At 33.8% G+C, this 17,730-nt stretch overlaps 2 protein-coding genes across 3 annotated transcripts; both read left to right on the top strand.

Moving 5' to 3' along the window:
- The first annotated feature begins 6,850 nt into the window (after positions 1-6,850).
- On the top strand, positions 6,851-14,885 carry LOC129882735 (glutathione gamma-glutamylcysteinyltransferase 1-like). Of its 2 annotated transcripts, XM_055957166.1 has the most exons (9): positions 6,851-7,113; positions 9,829-9,985; positions 10,766-11,004; positions 11,188-11,351; positions 12,099-12,150; positions 12,721-12,948; positions 13,102-13,605; positions 14,257-14,310; positions 14,490-14,885. In XM_055957166.1, the coding sequence occupies exons 1-9, from the start codon at positions 7,039-7,041 to the stop codon at positions 14,496-14,498; spliced, it is 1,482 nt and encodes a 493-aa protein (XP_055813141.1). In that variant the 5' UTR covers positions 6,851-7,038; the 3' UTR covers positions 14,499-14,885. The 2 variants fall into 2 exon arrangements, with proteins under 2 accessions (XP_055813141.1, XP_055813140.1); XM_055957165.1 differs by having other exon boundaries at positions 14,257-14,885.
- Positions 14,886-15,903: 1,018 nt separating this feature from the next.
- Positions 15,904-17,003, top strand: LOC129883621 (uncharacterized). Its single transcript, XM_055958245.1, has 3 exons — positions 15,904-15,928; positions 16,382-16,576; positions 16,753-17,003. Exons 1-3 carry the CDS (start codon positions 15,904-15,906, stop codon positions 17,001-17,003), a joined length of 471 nt encoding a protein of 156 aa, XP_055814220.1.
- Positions 17,004-17,730: the final 727 nt, after the last annotated feature.

The following is a 17,730-nucleotide window of genomic DNA, read 5'->3' as shown; positions in this document are numbered from 1 at the left end:
AAAGGATTAAATTAGTCGATTAATTAAATCTTTCAGAAAATTTAATTTAATTGATTGGTGTCGGTAATTCTAACAAAGAAAGTTAAAGAGGATGTAATTGATATGGTAATTCATTCATTTGTAAGTTAATATCATAATTGGAAGCCTCGTGTAATAAATCTTAGGTACCTACTATGCCTGATTAGTTAATCAAGAATTTGAAAAAAAGAGAATATCCTGGACGTAATATTTTATATTGATTTTTATACGGAATGAGTTATTTGCTATTAAATAAATAATATTTTTATTAAGAGAAGTAAAAAAATGGTTTTACTAGTCTCTTAATAAAGTATTATTGCCTTTAAGGAAAGAATAAAAACGTTTGTCTTTTATTGCCATTGATTGCCCTTTACGACAATTGATGACTCCTAAATGCTGAGAACATTTTGATTCTCTTCTATTCTCTTCTTCAATAGAGAAGTGTGTATATAACACTAGATAGAGCAAAGACAATGATCATCCTTTTCTTAAATACAAATCACTTATCCACACAAAGTTCTTGGTTGGAAAATCAATCAGAAAGTAGTAGAAGACTAAAGATATGGATTCATCAGCTTTAAACGAGGCTTTTGAAAGCTTCAACAGGTTGGTTATGCTTCTTAATTTTTGTTTAAGTTTATATTATCAGATTAGATGTAAGTTTACGATCCAAAATTGTGCTTCCGCTGTGTGTATAATTCTTACACTTTAACAAAAGATACCTCACATAATTTTTCTATAAAATTTATACAATCATATACATATTGCATGCAAAATTGTATGTCTAGTGTAATTTTGTATATTAGTCCTCTTCATTTGTAATGACCTTGAGGATCTTTTCCAAAAATTTTAGTAAAATTACTACTTTACCCCTATCATTAGTGCCTCTGAGTGTTATTCATTCAATTTGTGTGATTGAATATGTTAAAGTCTTAATAGTTGGTGAAGTGGGCAAGTTCTTGAGTTTTATAGAGTTAAAATGTTAAAAAGTGGTTTTTGGTACCAAACGAAGCTACGGTCCCGAAATGGGATTCCATCAATTCCATCAGCTTTGGAAGGTGGAAATTGATCTAGGAGAGTCATTAGAAACAGATTTGGGTTGATATGTGAATTTGAGGTCTTAAGTTGAAAGGTGAGGTTTTAAATAAGTTGGTTTGACTTTGGTCAATTTTTTGAGATTCGAGCGTCGGATGAAAATTCTATCAGTTCTGTTGCATTCAGAACGTCTAGTTTGGTCTAATTGAACATTGACTTAGAACTCTGGGACCTTAATCATTGTTTTGAGTTTTTAGGCCAAACATTGAGTTTTAGGCCAATAAAGGATCCAGAAGGGTATTTTGATCAAAATAATTTTTTTTCAAAAATCTGACGATTTCATTGAGTTCGGAATGTTGAACTCAATGTAGTAGCATATCCAATTTATTTTTTTCAGACCCCGAATGATTTTTGAGGGTTCAATCGATAGTATTTTGGATTGTGTTTCAGTTGTAGATTCTGTTTCTGTTCAGCTTACGTTGTTCTTCACGATCGCGACCTATGGTCACGCGATTGTGAAGTGTGAGTTCGCTATTTCTCGTGATTGCGAAGGAGGACACGCAATCGCGATTGGTCATTGTCTAGTGCTTCGCGATCGAGAGAGTTAGTGGCTCGCGATCGTGACGCACAATTCTTGCTTGAACAGTGTTCAACTTCAGGAGAAACCCCATTTTCACCATTTTTAAGTTATTGAGCTTCTTGGGGTGATCTTGAGAAGAGGCTTTCGAGTAAAATCATTGGGTTAGTGATTTTTAACCTAGAACCTTTTTTTTCCATTAATTATTTGATGATTTCAACTCCTAAACTTTAGTTTCAAACTCCCAAACTTCTTGTTTCTTCCCTAATCCAAATCTAAGGAAATTGGTGATTTCTAACTCATTTTGTACTATATTTTTATAATTTTTCCAACCATGAGTTCCTTATTCTAGTAGAACGTAATTTTTCAATCAAGTTTCAGATTTGACCCTTTTCGAAATTTATAATTTTTTGGACTGTTTTACTCTTGGTTAAGAAACCTATCACTATGGGTCTTATTAGACTCTTCATGACGCGTATGTTTTGTTCTAGAGAGTGAGTTTTCATTTTGGACATTAAATTCACAGGTTGTTCGTTCGATAGAGCGTTCAAGTGCAGTTTTGACAATTGAGGTAGATTTGGTTATCCTTCTTGGGGATGAGTTGGGGTGATTAGTAAAATTCTATATTGTAGACTTTAGGATGAGGTTGTAGTGTAGTTTGGTACTGATAAGTTATATTGTGATGCCCGTGTGGGGGCTTATATGTGTTGTGTAGCCCATGTGAGGGCCTTATGTAAATTATTAAGACTGTGTAATCCATGACTTAACTGAGTTAGAAATGTGAAGAGGTTATTTGACTTGTAATGCCCGCCTAAGGGGTTGAGTTGGGGGGCTTTGAGCGTGCCTGAGTATTGAAATATTGTTGAGAAAGGGCTAGACATTTAAATCGAAGTATTTCCTCCCATTACTGTCTATTAAGAGTGAATATTATGTTTAGGTGAAGTTTTGAGAATTTTGAACCTTGTACTACATGTTGAGTTAAATATTACCTCCATGCCTTATATGTTGTAAATACATTCATCCTCATTCATATTATCATTGATCATTGGAAAGTTGAGAATTGTGGAAATTCTTTTTGAGAAAGAAAATGTGTCATCTTTTGTATCCTTGACCATGAGTAGGTGACAAGTGAATGAGATATTAGTATTATGGGTCCTGCTTGATAGCACAACTTAGTAGGTGTATACGACAGGTTGTGCGACAACCTTGATCCCACCGTACCATCATATCATTGCATCATTATAATGCATTATATTGCATTGATATCTGTGATATTTTCTCTATCTGTCTAATTATGATATTGAACTGTATTTTTGTGTTTACCTTATTCGCATCGTTCTATATAAATTGGCGGCAGCATAGCCGGAGTGGAACTTTTCTGCGTGCAGGTGGAAGCGTTCCTTAGTTTATTTTATAATTTTTAATTAATTCCTTATACTCAATCGGTTAAACCTACTGAGTACATGTGAATTGTACTCACCCCTACTTCTGTGTCTCTTTTGATACAGATACTAGGCAGGGTGTCCAGTGCAGTAGTTGATTCTAGCGGATATATCATCATCGGATCAGTGGTGAGATCTTGGGATCTAGATCGGTGTTAGTTCATCTTTCATTTGCAGTCTTTTCTATATTCTGAGACTTAAAATGTGTATTCAAATTCAGATTTGTATTTAAATGCTTTTAAGCTTATGATACCAGTTTTGGGATAATTTCGTTGTTATCCTTTTGTTGAGTTTATTTGTGGCCTGACTTCCCTTTGGGAGTCGTATGGTTTTATTTTTAGTCTTACACATCGGAATGGAGTTTGAGATGTGTGTCATCATGACCTCGATTTTTGGGTCTTGACATCATTTTTCTACAAATTTAGATAGACGATCGATCACAGATAATAGTGTAGATAATGATACTGGCTTTTAAGAAAGAACAGTAGTAGACCCATTTTTTGCATATTTTGTTGGTCTGTCTGTCTTCTATTTAACAGAGATTTCATCAATTTTGATGGTATATGTGAAACAAAACAAAAGATTTTGATGTGTATCAAAATTGATTAATACACAACTTCATTGAGATTGTGATTGTCGAATAAATTGGAGAAAATTGAAAAAAATATAATTGCCTATTTTTGGGTAGGAAGATTACACAAAATCTGTTATAAGCGTGATTTCTATCTAGGGCATGATTTTTTTATTGTGTTTGTATAGGTTTTATTGATAAAAATATTGTTATGTCTAGTACACTAAAAAAAATATCGCTATATATTATTATTAACTATGACTCTAATTTTGTATATATGTAGGACATTTTCTCAACTAAATTTGTGTTTATTATAGCAGATAGGTTTCAAGTCGGACCAGATTATTACAAGTTGGTAGTAGAGATATTCTAGTTTTATGGAAAAACTATCTATTTAGAGAAACATCGTCTATAACATATTTAGTGAATCCTTCTATACTTTAAAATAATTACATAATATATTTGTCTCTCGTCCCCTTTCTCTCGCTCTCTCCTCTATTTCTGATGTCCCTCCTCGCTCTCTCCTCTTTCTCTTGCTTATTATATTATGAATATGTATGTTTCATTGTCTTCCGCATATGTTATAAGTTATGTCATTTAGCTGGTTGCTGGGTCAAGTTAAGGCATTTAAGATCCGTCTTGAAAAGATGTCTTACATAACTTTTTTACATAATTTATACAATCATATACAATATTGCATACAAAATTGTATTTCTAGTGTAATTTTGTATATCAGTCCTCTTCATTTTTCTACAAATTTAAATAGCCGATCAATCACCGATAATGGTGCAGATAATGATAGTGGCTTTTAACAAAAGAACATTAATAGACCCATTTGTTGCATACTTCTATTGTTAGATTGATAAAAACTTGTATTTGCGTATGTTTTTTTTTTATATCTCTTCTCTCTGTTAGTGGATGAAGATTTTATATGAAAACTAATAGGATTTTTTTATCATGTATAATTCATATATAAAGCTATTAATGAAAATAATTTTTTTAAAAAAAAGATAATGATAATAAATGCAAGAAGACGACTTAGATCAGAAAAGTAGAAGTAGAAGAAGGTATGTTAAACTTAGTCCAAAATATTACTTAAATAGAATTATAGATTTTTTTTATAAGGTATGATTTCTAACCAAAATTAAATAACCAAATCTAAAAAAATTACAAATCAAATTAATTGTGATTATTTTTTAATCCAAAAAGGACATGTGAGAAGACGGCTACAAATTCGATTTTACAAACCATTTATTATATAAGTCCTTGTAATAGTTATATCGGTTTCATGGTTGATTTACAAAAATTATAAGAGGACAAAATTTTAGTTAACTTCAAATTAAGGGTAACAATATATATAACTCTACCTAATATAAGTTATCGTTTTGAAAAGTTAATTTAGTTTTTAAATCATAAATAAAATATACAAAAACAACAACTTCTCATTCTTTATTGGAGTTCGTTACAACTTTCATAAATAAAATCTTCATGTACACAAATTAATACTAGATGAAGAGAAGAAGCAAAAAAGAGAGAGAGTCATGTGAAGTGAAGATAATGAAAATGACAGAATTCTGTGGCTTTGTGATCATAGCTATAAAAAATTATTAGAGGAGATATCTATTTTGCAGAGTGATTGTTTTTTCACGGCTATAGTCTACTAACGAGTGAATTAAAATTAGAACACTTGAGGAAATACAATTTTTTTTCCTTTTAGGTTTTTCTTGGTGAAGAGCACCTTCAAAGAGGATGAATGGTAATTTCAAATTATGAATGATTTCAGGAATTAATTAGAAAGATGGCTAAATTGAGATGCTAGAAAAAAAGAATTTACAAATATAAAAATCTATTTATGTATTGTGCCTTTTTCTTTTTATATCTTAATCATAGGAATATTTATCTTTCCTCTTTTTCCACAACAAAGTGGTTCTTCTTTATTCCTTTTATTTTGTCCATTTATGCTACTTGCCATATATTTTCATTTTATATATATGTACGGAACCCTTTTTCTTTTGGTGAATTGATGCTTATATCTGTTAATAAATTTTATTTAATTATTTAAATTATATATAAAAAAAGTTTTTAATTGATATATTTAGCTCAATTTTGGAAATTTTTATGCAGATGTTCTCTAACGCCAATTACCTAAATAGGTTAATTATTTAAGATATATTATATTTTTTAATTATACATATTAATTTTAATAAATTATAGAGCAATCAAAAAAGAAACTTGGTAGCATTCTAATCAGCTGAGATTCCTCTTGTTGAAAAGAAAAAACTTTAGACTTATTTCAATTTAGATTGATATATATATATATATATATATATATATATATATATAAAAATTAAATTAGATAATATATTCATATGATTAATTTTATTATGTAATATATGTCTGAGTATACAATGCAAACTACTTCTCTCTTTATTCCAATTGTTAGGGGTATTTGGTTAAGTGTATTAATAAAAATAATGTATGTATTAATTTGGTGTGTTAGTAGTATCTTTTTTGCTATATTTTTTTATGCTATATATAAATTCTATTGTGTATTAAGATGTGTATAATTAATATCATGGATTTTAAAGTATTAGTAGTGTACGGAATTTGGTGTAAGCATTAACATGGTTAAAAACTCAATTGCCGTTCAAAATTCTTTTTGTATCTTTCCATTATATTTGTGGAGGACATTTTTGAAAATAAATATTTTTTAAAGAAAAAATATGCAATGCATATTATTTTTAATACATCAAATCAAACAATGCATAAGAAATATCTCTTCATAATTAATGTAAGCATAACTAATACAAATATTACTAATATACTTTATTTAACATTATTCTTAGGGATAATTACGCCAAATGGCCATTCGACAAAAATAATTACCAAAAAATGGTCATTCCATGTATAGACATGTATAATTAGTGTATATTTTATGTATAGTCAAGTTATATTCAGTTTTTGAGTATATCATAATGTATATTCAGTGTATAGCTCATGTATAAGTAATTTATATTGTATAATCAATGTATATTTTCTATGACTTTTGGGAAGCTATATTGTATAGTCACTATATATTTCTTATGATTTTGACTATTTTTTTTTATGTAAATAAGACATGACTAATATATATATTTATAACTATATTAGTTTATTGTATCTTAAATAAGAATTACTTTTTTATATTTAATATATATTCTTTTAATTGGGTTGCAAGTCAAACTAACAGAAAAGTAGAACATGTTCAAGCGATGAGAAGAAGAAAAAGTGTGAAAGTGGAGAAATCTTTGGCAAGTGGCGTTCCCCCTTTTGAATAACGCGGGGAATCCAGTAAATCTGCGGAATTAAGATATAGTAGTGTGCTATTTATTGGGGGACAATCTGATCGGATAAAAATGGCGATGGCGGGTTTGTATCGCCGAGTTCTTCCGTCCCCTCCGGCTATTGATTTCGCTTCTAATGAAGGAAAGGTAACTTTATGCTACTCTACTTAGGGTTTCTCATGTTCTATTTTCAATTATCCAATTTGCTACTGATTGGTTGACTTTTAAATCTGTAATTTTGGTATGCATCCGTTTGGATTTTTTTCTGCTCTGCTAACTTAGTGTAAGTATATTTTTTTAGAAAAAATACATAGATAGTTCAAGCGGAAGGTAATCGATCCGTCTCTGAGTTTGATCCGTTAGATTATTTGGTTATTCTAAGTTGATTTGGACATAACAGCGAATGTAACAAAGGATACAAGGGAGATGAGAAGTGTATGTTGGGAACACGGATATAGTAACAACAATAATATAATATATATATTGATAAGTGAGTACGAGTGATGCTTGGGTCGTGCTAGGTACTGTCCTAAGAAACTATTTCAGCTACATGAAATGTTTTCCCACGATTAAACTAGCCATCTCTATAAGAGGAACATGCACAACAAAATATAATTACTATAAAAACAAGCAAGATGATTGAGAAAAAAGAACTTTTGGTTACTGAAGTTTGCTATGTTCTACTGCTTCTTCATCATACATGTTCTCTGTAAGCTCTTCAATTTATAGGAGCAGTAAAGTAGTCAGGCTTTAGAACTTTGAAGAAGGATACCAAAATGAGAGGCCAAGTGACAAGTATGATCACAACATGTGAAGGGCCACACACTGTCACGTGAATCTAAGAAATTATGGCAAATAATATGTCTTGAAACTATTAACGATATTGGTATTGGTGCTACCCTGGCTGTTACTGTTCTAGTCATTCTGTCTCACGATCCAACCCACCAAGCCCGTGCGGGCACCTACTCTAACATCTAAGTAGGAGAATCCTCAATTCTCTAAACGGAAATATCATGCGGAAGTTTAACAAAATACAAATAATTGGCCAAAAGAGTTATGTAGTCGCTATATATTAGATTAAAACTCCAAGATTGATTACAAGAGACACTCTTAACACTTTCAAGAATACTAGTCTAAACAGGTACAAGAACTTCTAAAGATACAATGTATAAATAAAGTAATGACACAGCTCCCACCAATAGGAAGGAAAAGTAGAAGTTGTTGGAGAATCATTTTCGTCCACCTATGGAACATCACTGACCGTGCAACCAAACTATGCCAAGTGGCATAGCAAGAGTAGTATCAGTACAAACAACACATACTGATAGGCATCATTGGTCAATCCGATACCCACAACATAATATAAAGAAATCAACAAGAAGAAAACATGTACTTAAGAAATACATATGTCAAACCTTAATGCACAAACTCTCACCAATCCCATTAACCTAAGTTGCTCGGACTCTTCACTTTCGATGCCGCATCCGTGTCGGATTCTCCAAAAATACACTACTTTTAGAGAATCTAGCATGCACCCATTGACATTTTTGAAGAGTTCGAGCATCATAGCCATTAACCTCCCAACGTTCTTCGAGCCTAACACTTATCCTTTCTAATTGATCCGCTGCCAATTTTAATATCGATCAAAACCTAGCCCTTCTATCACATAGAGGAGTTTCTGAAATACGCCCACCACTAACTCTTGAAAGAATCAAAAGAAACTGAGTCATCTTCCCCAGCTTGTTGACCCAGTCATCTTCCCCAATTTCTTTAATCTCTCTTCTTCTCAGCAACCATGAAAATCGAAATAAAAAAAATTATGGACCTATTCAAGCCCTTCCCACCTGTTGCATATACGCAAGGCAAGTCGACCACTCTGCTAAGCAAACAATGTTGAAGACATCTGAAACGGAGATAGAGAAACTAGTTAAATTTTCCACATAATATTGAAGGTATGCCATCCCATGTCTTCAAATCTCTGCCTTTTGTTATCTTGAGAAATCATAATCTCAAAAATTTTCTTTAATGTGGTCATGAATTTCGGTCAAAGGGCCCTATCTCTATTGACCGGATCTGACACGAATTCCGTACCGAAACCTGTGTCGGTGTCACGTCGCACGGGTACGGCGGCAAAAGTGCCGGGTCCGAGCAACATAGGGAAGGATTATAGTAAAGTCTAACTAATTACTACTATTGTTGACTAATGGATCTTTGTAAAATTATGTGTATTTGAAAGTTTGTAATTACAAACATTTATTTATAAAAAAAATGGAGATATGTGATATATCAATGTGGTGCCTTAAGATGTTCCAATATCTTTTTTTTTGAACTATGATTTGCTCATTTGGCAAGATAGTATAAAAATTGGGGAAATTTTGATAGTTTTCACAACTTTGTGGAGTTTTCATGTTTATGAAAAAATATACAACTTTAAGAAATCCAAAATTGCATGTCCAAACAAAACTTCAACTTTAAATCAATCTGATTTCATATCGATGTCCAAATGAGCCCTAAGAAAGGGGGTGAGAAGAACAGAGAAAGGGGATGAGGAGATACAGACACTTGAACAATATTCACATACTTAAATTGTCCCACAAAGCACTATTTATATCTCTGGATCCCAAACATAGCCACCTAAAATGGTGTTGGGGCTGCTTTTGCCTGAGGCTTTTATGCAATTTGTCCACTGGCCCATTTGTTAATACTGGTTTGGGCCCATTCATAACAACACCAATTCACTGCTCATTGTCCAGAGTTGATGACATTTACTTCCAGATACTAGAACGCCTGATAATATTCTAGTTTATTCAGTTAGTGTTACTTCTTTTTTGTACTGATTTTCGCTTGTTTTTGGAACTGCAGCAACTTTTTTTGGAGGCCATCCAGAATGGAACAATGGAAGGATTTTTCAAGTTGATCTCTTATTTTCAGACACAATCTGAGCCAGCATATTGTGGTTTGGCTAGCCTTTCCATGGTCTTGAATGCCCTTGCTATTGATCCAGGAAGAAAATGGAAAGGTAACTCTGCTATCTCCTATCATCTACTGAAGTTGTGTTCCTATCCTTCCTCATGATTGTGATCTTCACTTTTTCATGGCCTTACCTCCTGAATTGTTAATAAGGTCTTGGGCTCTTTTTATGTTTATTTTGTTTGATGAAAAAGGTTTTTATGTTTGTATTTTCCAATAATTTTTGCCTATCTCCTGCTCATGTTAGTTATAAAATGTAAGCACAGAGATGTGTAGTTCTCTTTGTTTTTTATTGTTTAGATACTCACCATGTGACCAGGAGGTCACATGTTCAAGCCTTGGAAACAGCCTCTGGCAGAAATGCAAGGCAAGGCTGCGTACAATAGACCCTTGTGGTCAGGCCCTTCCCCGGACCCCGCGCATAGCCGGAGCTTTAGTGCACCGGGCTGCCCTTTTGTTTAGATACTCTGATTGGGACAGAAGTTGGTGCCTTGTCTCTGAGCGTTGTAAGTTGATATGATTTGCATTGGCGTCAGTCTCATTTCATCTGCCCTCAACATGAAACCTAGCCACTGTTATATGTCAGGGTTATAGCTTTGTTACCATTGTATACTGATATTAAAGAGTCAAAGGTTGGAAAAAAGGAGTTTGGTGAGGACAGCTTTTACGTTCTTAGTTTTCATCACCTGAAACTATTTGATGCTGCACATTTTATTCTTAAAAACTTGGTTGTTCATATCCTTGTCATATTCTACTTATGTCAATGAGCTCATACATAGTGTGGTACAATGTCGCCGCTTTTATCTTATCAGCTTCAACAAACTGTCAGGACCTTGGAGATGGTTCGATGAATCCATGTTGGATTGCTGTGAGCCATTGGAGAAGGTTAAAGCGAAAGGGATCTCCTTTGGGAAAGTGGTATGTTTGGCTCACTGTGCAGGTGCGAAGGTGAAAGCTTTTCGCTCTAATCTTAGCACCATTGATGACTTCCGTAAACATGTCATGGCCTGCACAACTAGTGATGATTGTCATCTGATCTCATCTTATCATCGAGGCCTATTTAAACAGGTAAATAAAAACATAGATTCTCTATTCCGGCTTATCATTGGGAAGAAGTATATTGCTGTATCGGGAATTTGGTCCCTCAGGAGTACTATTGGTATTATGGCTAATTGTTTATTTATGAAGGTTTTTGTACCCTTTCTTGACTTATCCTGAAGATTGGAACATCTCTTCTGAATCTTATGGCAGACAGGTTCAGGCCACTTTTCACCTATTGGTGGTTATCACGCCGAAAAGGATATGGCACTGATTCTAGATGTTGCAAGGTTTAAATACCCCCCTCACTGGGTTCCAGTCCCTCTCCTTTGGGAAGCCATGAACACAATTGATGAAGCTACAGGATTACATAGGGGGTATATAGTTCCACATAGCTACACTGTGATATATCTTTATTTTCATTATACGCTGTCGGCATGTGCTTACCTTGAACAGCATCTCATTCATGCTTTTTAGCTGTCAACTGATAATTTCTAAGCATTTGTCTTAAGGAATATAAATATGTAGAGGAAGATGTTTTACTATGTGTTTTGGTCTTCCCTCTTATAAAAAAGGTGAAAATTGGAAATCAAAGAAATTGATTGCTGAACTCTTTCAGCACTGCTTCTGGTCTTCATCAAACATAACTGTTTCTTCTCCACTTTTTTCTTTTCCTATTCTCCTTCTTTCCGGTCTTTCTTACCCTGACTTTCTCGCTCTCATTATTCATATTTTTATATTGTTTTCGATATGCTTGGCTCTACTGACCTATGTCTTGTTTTCCTTGTTTTTCCTCTCTTGTTCTTCTCTCTTAAGCCGAGGGTCTTTCGGAAACAGCCTCCCTACCTTTCAAGGTGGGGGTACACTCTACCCTCCCCAGACCCACATGGTGCTTGTTCTTCTCTCTTAAGACGAGTGTCTTTCGGAAACAGTCGCCCTACCTTTCAAGGTGGGGGTTAGGTCTGCGTACACTCTACCCTCCCCAGACTCCACATGGTGGAATTATACTGGGCCTGTTGTTGTTGTTGTATTCTCCTTCTGTCCAAATTTAGCGGTCTTTCTTACTCCATCTCATACTTGCAGCATGGATTTCAGTGACTTATGCGCAAACACATAATTTTCAGGTTTATGCTAGTCTCTAAGCTTCATAGAGCTCCTGCACTGCTATATACCCTGGTAAGGCTTAGTAGCTCGTATTATATCACTTTCTTTTATAAGTTAACTCCTTTGGACAAACTATAACAAGCAACTTCTATTCAATTCAAAATTTGAATCAGACTTAAAACTTTCTTATTTTCCCCTTGTTTAGCTGAATGATGTTTTTATTAGTGGCTAAAGGTATTGGGATTTTGGTAAGACGAGGATGCAGTCAAGCTCCTACTACTGCTTGCTAGACCCTTTGCTAGTTGATCCTTTTCAGTACACCAGCTTGGTCTGATTGTTGTAAACCACTTCTTTAACTTATTTATTACATGCTACTTGCTAGAACATAATGATGACATATTTGTCAAAATCTTGGGAATTGGCCTTAGTGACAGGAGATTAGCTTGAACTTTTGCTTCAGAACCATGATGTCGTTGCAATATTTATGGATTTTGACAATATTGGCCTTTAGAACTAATTAACATGTACTTTGTTATGTGATATTTTCTATTATAAAGAGGGAAGAATGTACTTTGTTGAATTACTTTAGGATTTTCTCCTTTCTGTGTCTATTCATGCATTCTGAATAGTGTGCTCTTACAGAGCTGTAAACATGAGAGTTGGGTCTCGATCTCAAAGCATTTGATGGATGATCTTCCTGTCCTCTTAAGTTCTGAGAATGTGAAGGACATAAAAGATGTTCTCTCTACTCTTCTTTCAAATCTACCTCCCAATTTTGATGAATTCATAAAGTGGGTAGCAGAAGTTCGAAGGCAAGAGGAGAATGGTCAAAAGCTGAGTGACGAGGAGAAAGGAAGGCTAGCTATAAAGGTTAGGAATCTGGAGAAATTTAGTAAATTGATAGAAAAAAAGAAGGCTTCAGAAAGTCTTTTGCATATTTCCATCTCCAGATTTAATCAAATAACTGTTGCAGGATAGGTCATTATTTATGAGTTCAATAAGCACTCCTACCTTACTCTGCAGGAAGAGGTATTGAAACAAGTGCAGGATACTCCTCTTTATAAGCACGTCACAAGCCTTTTACTTTCAAAAGATTCTGTCTGCCAGTTAAAAGCTGAAATGGCCAGCAGTTTGACCAATGTTGCTGCGAGTATTTGTTGCCAAGGAGCAGACCTTTTTGCAGGAAGGTCTGGTTTGTCAGATAGGTTTTGCTGTCGCCAAACATGTGTCAGATGCTACAGAGCTACCGGGGACAGTCCTGCTACAGTGGTGTCTGGGACAGTTGTAAATGGGAATGGGGAGCAGGGGGTTGATGTTTTAGTCCCTACATCTCAAGCAAAGACTAGCTGCTGTCCTTCGGAGCAAAATGGTTGCTCACCAATGCACCCTGGAAGCAATGATGTGCTGACAGCACTGTTGCTGGCATTACCTCCACAAACATGGTCTCGCATAAAAGATATGAAAGTCTTGCAGGAGATAGAGAACCTTGTCTCAGCAGAAAATCTGCCTCCTTTGCTGCAAGAAGAGGTACAATCCCTATTTGTTATTTTATCTTGGAAGCCTTTAAAAGAAGGTTGCATTAGGTTAACGGCTAGCAGAAAGCTAGTCAATTTTATGATTAATCCTAACAATGTCGAGTATTGGAATGAAAGAATCCAAATGGAGTGAAATGGATGTTGAGGAATTTAACGACCCCAACTAGCTTAGGATTGAGACTTTGATTTTGTTTTAATTTTTATTGGAAATTCACCTGAGCACTTGGAAAGGCCTTCATTCCCATAATAGAGATTTCTACCTCCTTTCTAGTTGGTAGTACTTACTATGGGTCCAATTGTTTTTTTCTTTATAAGATTAATGTTAAATATCCATTTCACTGCACTGTGTATTTTATGAAAGTAAGCTCTCCCCTTGAAGCAGGTTATTATCATATTGTTGCAGGCTTAATTGATAATTCATTTCTAGTCAAACTGAAGGAACATGCAACTGATAATCTCATGATAGTAGTGAAATCTAAGGCGCATAATTCTGTCTTCTGCATGTTATTCAGCCGTTTAATGAGCTTTATGTCTTATGCTATGCATCTTTGACCAATTGATTGAGTTCAATGTTAATAGTTATGAAACCCTCAGATGTATAATGGTGTAATAGACTTTTGAATATTATTCTGGGTAACTGCAGATTTTGCACCTGAAAGGACAGTTCCTCCTGCTTAAGAGATGCAAGGATAATAAGGTAGAAGAAGATTTGGATGCACCTCCCTTTTAGTTTGTGTTCCTAAGTTATTATAAATGCATTGTTCTGATGTGAGATTCAGATCAAATCACTGTAATTTTTCAGACTTAAAATTCACAAAGCACCGTGATATCTTAAGCGGCAAAACGCAGATGTCCTACTTCCTTTCATTTTTATAGGTTCAGTAAAATCAAGAACCACAAGATGTGTCCCATGATGCTGGAAATCTCTTTGTGGAGAGTCAATTGGTTTTCAGAGATCAAGCGGCTTTTAGCATAAAATGCATGCCATGAAGAATGAGAGGCAATTGATCTATCCAGGAAAGTCGAGTTCATTGGTTAGCTGTGGGGGGTACCTTTACACACATGATATGAGAAACCCTGCTCTAAAGCAAGCTTTTATGTCCTGCAAGCTTTTGCATTTACAACTTACTTGACCAGGACTTCATTGTATGTGCCACATCTTCTACCTCTGGTAATTTCTGTCAAGAGCTGAAGGAAACGTTCATAAATTATTTTGACATCCTCATTTCTCTCTGAAACAATATATAGCACAAGTTGCAGTTCATTTTCTCATTCATCTATTTAAATTTAGGATTATTTACTACTCCCTCTAGTTCATATTAAATGAATTATAGTGATTTTTTTAATAAAAAAATATTTTGGAATTTAAGGGTAATAGTGAAAAGTAATGTTTAATTGATTTCTTAGATATTTTTTTCAAGAAATGTGTCAGTATTAAACCGCAATAATTCAATTAATATACACTAGAGGGAGCCCTAATAAGGAGAAAACGATCAAAATGGTCGTTGATCATTTTGTTCCTTGGACCCAAAACTAATTGGAAAAAAAAACTGTTAAAACTTAACTATGGGTCCCACACCTGGTGGACCCTTTCTTTCTTCCGCCATTTCTTCACCTCCATTTTGTTTCTTCCGCCATTTCTTGTACAATTTTCAAGAAGATAGATAATTAAGCTTAACTGCAACGAGTATAATGATTATGTTAAGGTGTATATTATTAGGTTTTCAACCTTCTTAATGGGTGGATTCTACTTCACTGTCTGAACAAAAATCAAGAGACAGATAGGCCAAATCGGCAGCGAGTGATATGCTCATTTGTGATTCACTTCAGAAGAAATAAAATGGCAAGAGGGACAAGGAGCAATGATGCTCCAAACTGAGGAATTTCTATATATAAGTCTGCCGAAGAAAAAGTGATGATGAGCTAGGGAGACCTATGAACTATTGCTATATCATTACATACAACAGGAGCTTTTGAATCAATAATTTTCTCTGAAACTTTTCTCCTTTCATGTTTTTTTTTTATTTCGATTAAATTCGAATCGTGACTCATTTGAAAGTGATGCTCACAATAAGATTTTCTCATCAAACCGAGGCCCGTTCCATGGAGTTAGAGAAAGTAAATACGACAAGGATTTACGGAGAACCAACCAATGAGGAGGTCCTTGAGCACTAGTATCAGTTGAAACTTGAAAGTCTTAGGGTCAAGTATGTCCTAGTCGGAATCCTCATCATTTTCTTACAATTTACATTTCTTAATTGGAAATTGTAGAAGAAATGGCGGAAGAAAGATGGAGGAGAAGAAACGAGTCCTAGGTGACAAAAAAGTTCTTAAAATGTGATATTGTCTTGGTCAAATGAGATTAAATTAAATATGGACTTGATTAAAGTGATTAAAAACTTTGGGGTACATATTAGAATTTTAAACTTTTAAAATCTCTTACCTCTTATTTCAATTTTCAAAATTTCAAGTTTTTCCTTTTTTTATTATCTATCAATTTCTCTCCTTTTCTTTCTTTCTCCATCTCTTTTCAGATTCTCTCTCTCCCTCCATCTTATTGTTCTTGCTTTCTCCATTCCTTCATCATCATCTTTTCTTCTTTTTAATATTCTTTTTTTTTCTGTTTTCACTGCCATCGTCATCGCCGTTATTGTTCATTTTCTTATCACATTTTTTTCTTTTTGTTTGTTTTTATTTTTTTGGAATGTTTTATGTTGATTTTGAGAATTTCAAAAAAACTATTTAAGTTGTTGAAAAAAATTCTGCAGAATATCAAGCAATAGTTGTTGCAGCAATTGCAATAGTTGTTGCAGCAATTGCGATAGTTGTTGCAACAACTATGATAATTGCTGTAGCAATTACAATAGTTGCTACAAATAGTTGTTGCAACAACAATCACAGTTGCTACAACAATTATCACAGTTGCTACAGCAACTACAACAGTTGCTACAGCAACTACAACAGTTGCTTGAATTTTTGCAACAACATTAACAATTGTTTGAATTGTTGCAGCAATTGTTGAATTATTATAGCAACTTCTGCATAGTTGCTGCAACAATTTTGACAATTATTTAATTTTTTTTATAGATAATAAGGTGTAAATAGGAAGAGCTGATGAATACGATAGTGGTTGTGGTAGAGGAAAAGGTTGGTGGTGTTGGTGGAAGAAGGGGTGATGGTTGTTGTGGCAATGGTGAAAGAGAAGGAGAAGGAGGAAGAGGTGGTGGTAGAGGAGGAGGAGGAGTTTATGGTGGTGAGAGCCACGGAGGCGGCAATAAGAGGGGTAGAAATGATGTTGACGGTAGAGGAGGAGGAAGGGTGGGGTGGGGTGGGAGGGCGGCAGAGGAGGAGGTGGGGTGGGGTGGAGTGAGAGGGCCTTTGTGTAAATAAGAAAACTTGAGGATTTTAAAATTAGTATCATTAATACTAATCTTAAAATTGTCACCTCTATTTAATAATTAAGACTTGTATCACTCTTTCTTAGTTTTGAAACTTTTTTGTCACCTTTAATAAAAAATTCCAAGAAACGGCGGAAGAAAGAAGATGGAGGAAGAAGACGTCCACCAGGTGTGGGACCCACAGTTGAGTTTAACATTTTTTTTTCTGGTTAGTTTCAGGTTTAAGGACTAAATTGATCATCTTTTTCTATATATTAAAAACTATTTAGATAAAGATCATGTATATTAAGTACCAAAATAGTTCAACTCCTATATATCAAGACCATTTTGGTCGTTTTCTCTATTTGGATTTTATATATTTTTAATTATTTATTATTTTGATTTATAGTTTTTTTTATGTAATTTACAAATAATATATGTTACTCTTTTTGTCTTAATTTATTTGGCAAAAATAAAATTTTTAATATTTTAAAAAATATTTTAAGTTATTATTGTGATTTCTATAATTTTTTCATAATTTTTAAATACTTTACATATTAAAAAGAAAAATAAGACAACTAACTTAAAACGGAGAAAAAGGATCGTTTAATTTGAATACAAGTTATGCTGAAATTAGTTATGATGATATTATTTCTTATTGATTACTTTAGTTTATTGTACTAAAAATAATATTCATTACATATTTTATAAAAATGAGTTGTTTGTTTATAAAAATACCC

This window comes from Solanum dulcamara, chromosome 3 (genome assembly GCF_947179165.1).
Source record: "Solanum dulcamara chromosome 3, daSolDulc1.2, whole genome shotgun sequence".
Lineage (NCBI taxonomy): Eukaryota > Viridiplantae > Streptophyta > Magnoliopsida > Solanales > Solanaceae > Solanum > Solanum dulcamara.
This window is presented reverse-complemented; position numbering and strand designations above follow the sequence as displayed.

Bases quoted from the DNA above. Each gene is read 5' to 3' on its own strand.
- LOC129883621 (XM_055958245.1), top strand. From the start codon at position 15,904: ATGGAGGAGAAGAAACGAGTCCTAG. The intron at 15,929-16,381 runs GTGACAAAAAAG...AAAATTCTGCAG, and splicing joins GGAGAAGAAACGAGTCCTAG to AATATCAAGCAATAGTTGTT. The intron at 16,577-16,752 runs GTTGCTTGAATT...TGGTTGTGGTAG, and splicing joins TTGCTACAGCAACTACAACA to AGGAAAAGGTTGGTGGTGTT.
- LOC129882735 (XM_055957165.1), top strand. From the start codon at position 7,039: ATGGCGATGGCGGGTTTGTATCGCCGAGTTCTTCCGTCCCCTCCGGCT. The intron at 11,352-12,098 runs GTATATAGTTCC...CATAATTTTCAG, and splicing joins GCTACAGGATTACATAGGGG to GTTTATGCTAGTCTCTAAGC. The intron at 13,606-14,256 runs GTACAATCCCTA...GGGTAACTGCAG, and splicing joins CTCCTTTGCTGCAAGAAGAG to ATTTTGCACCTGAAAGGACA.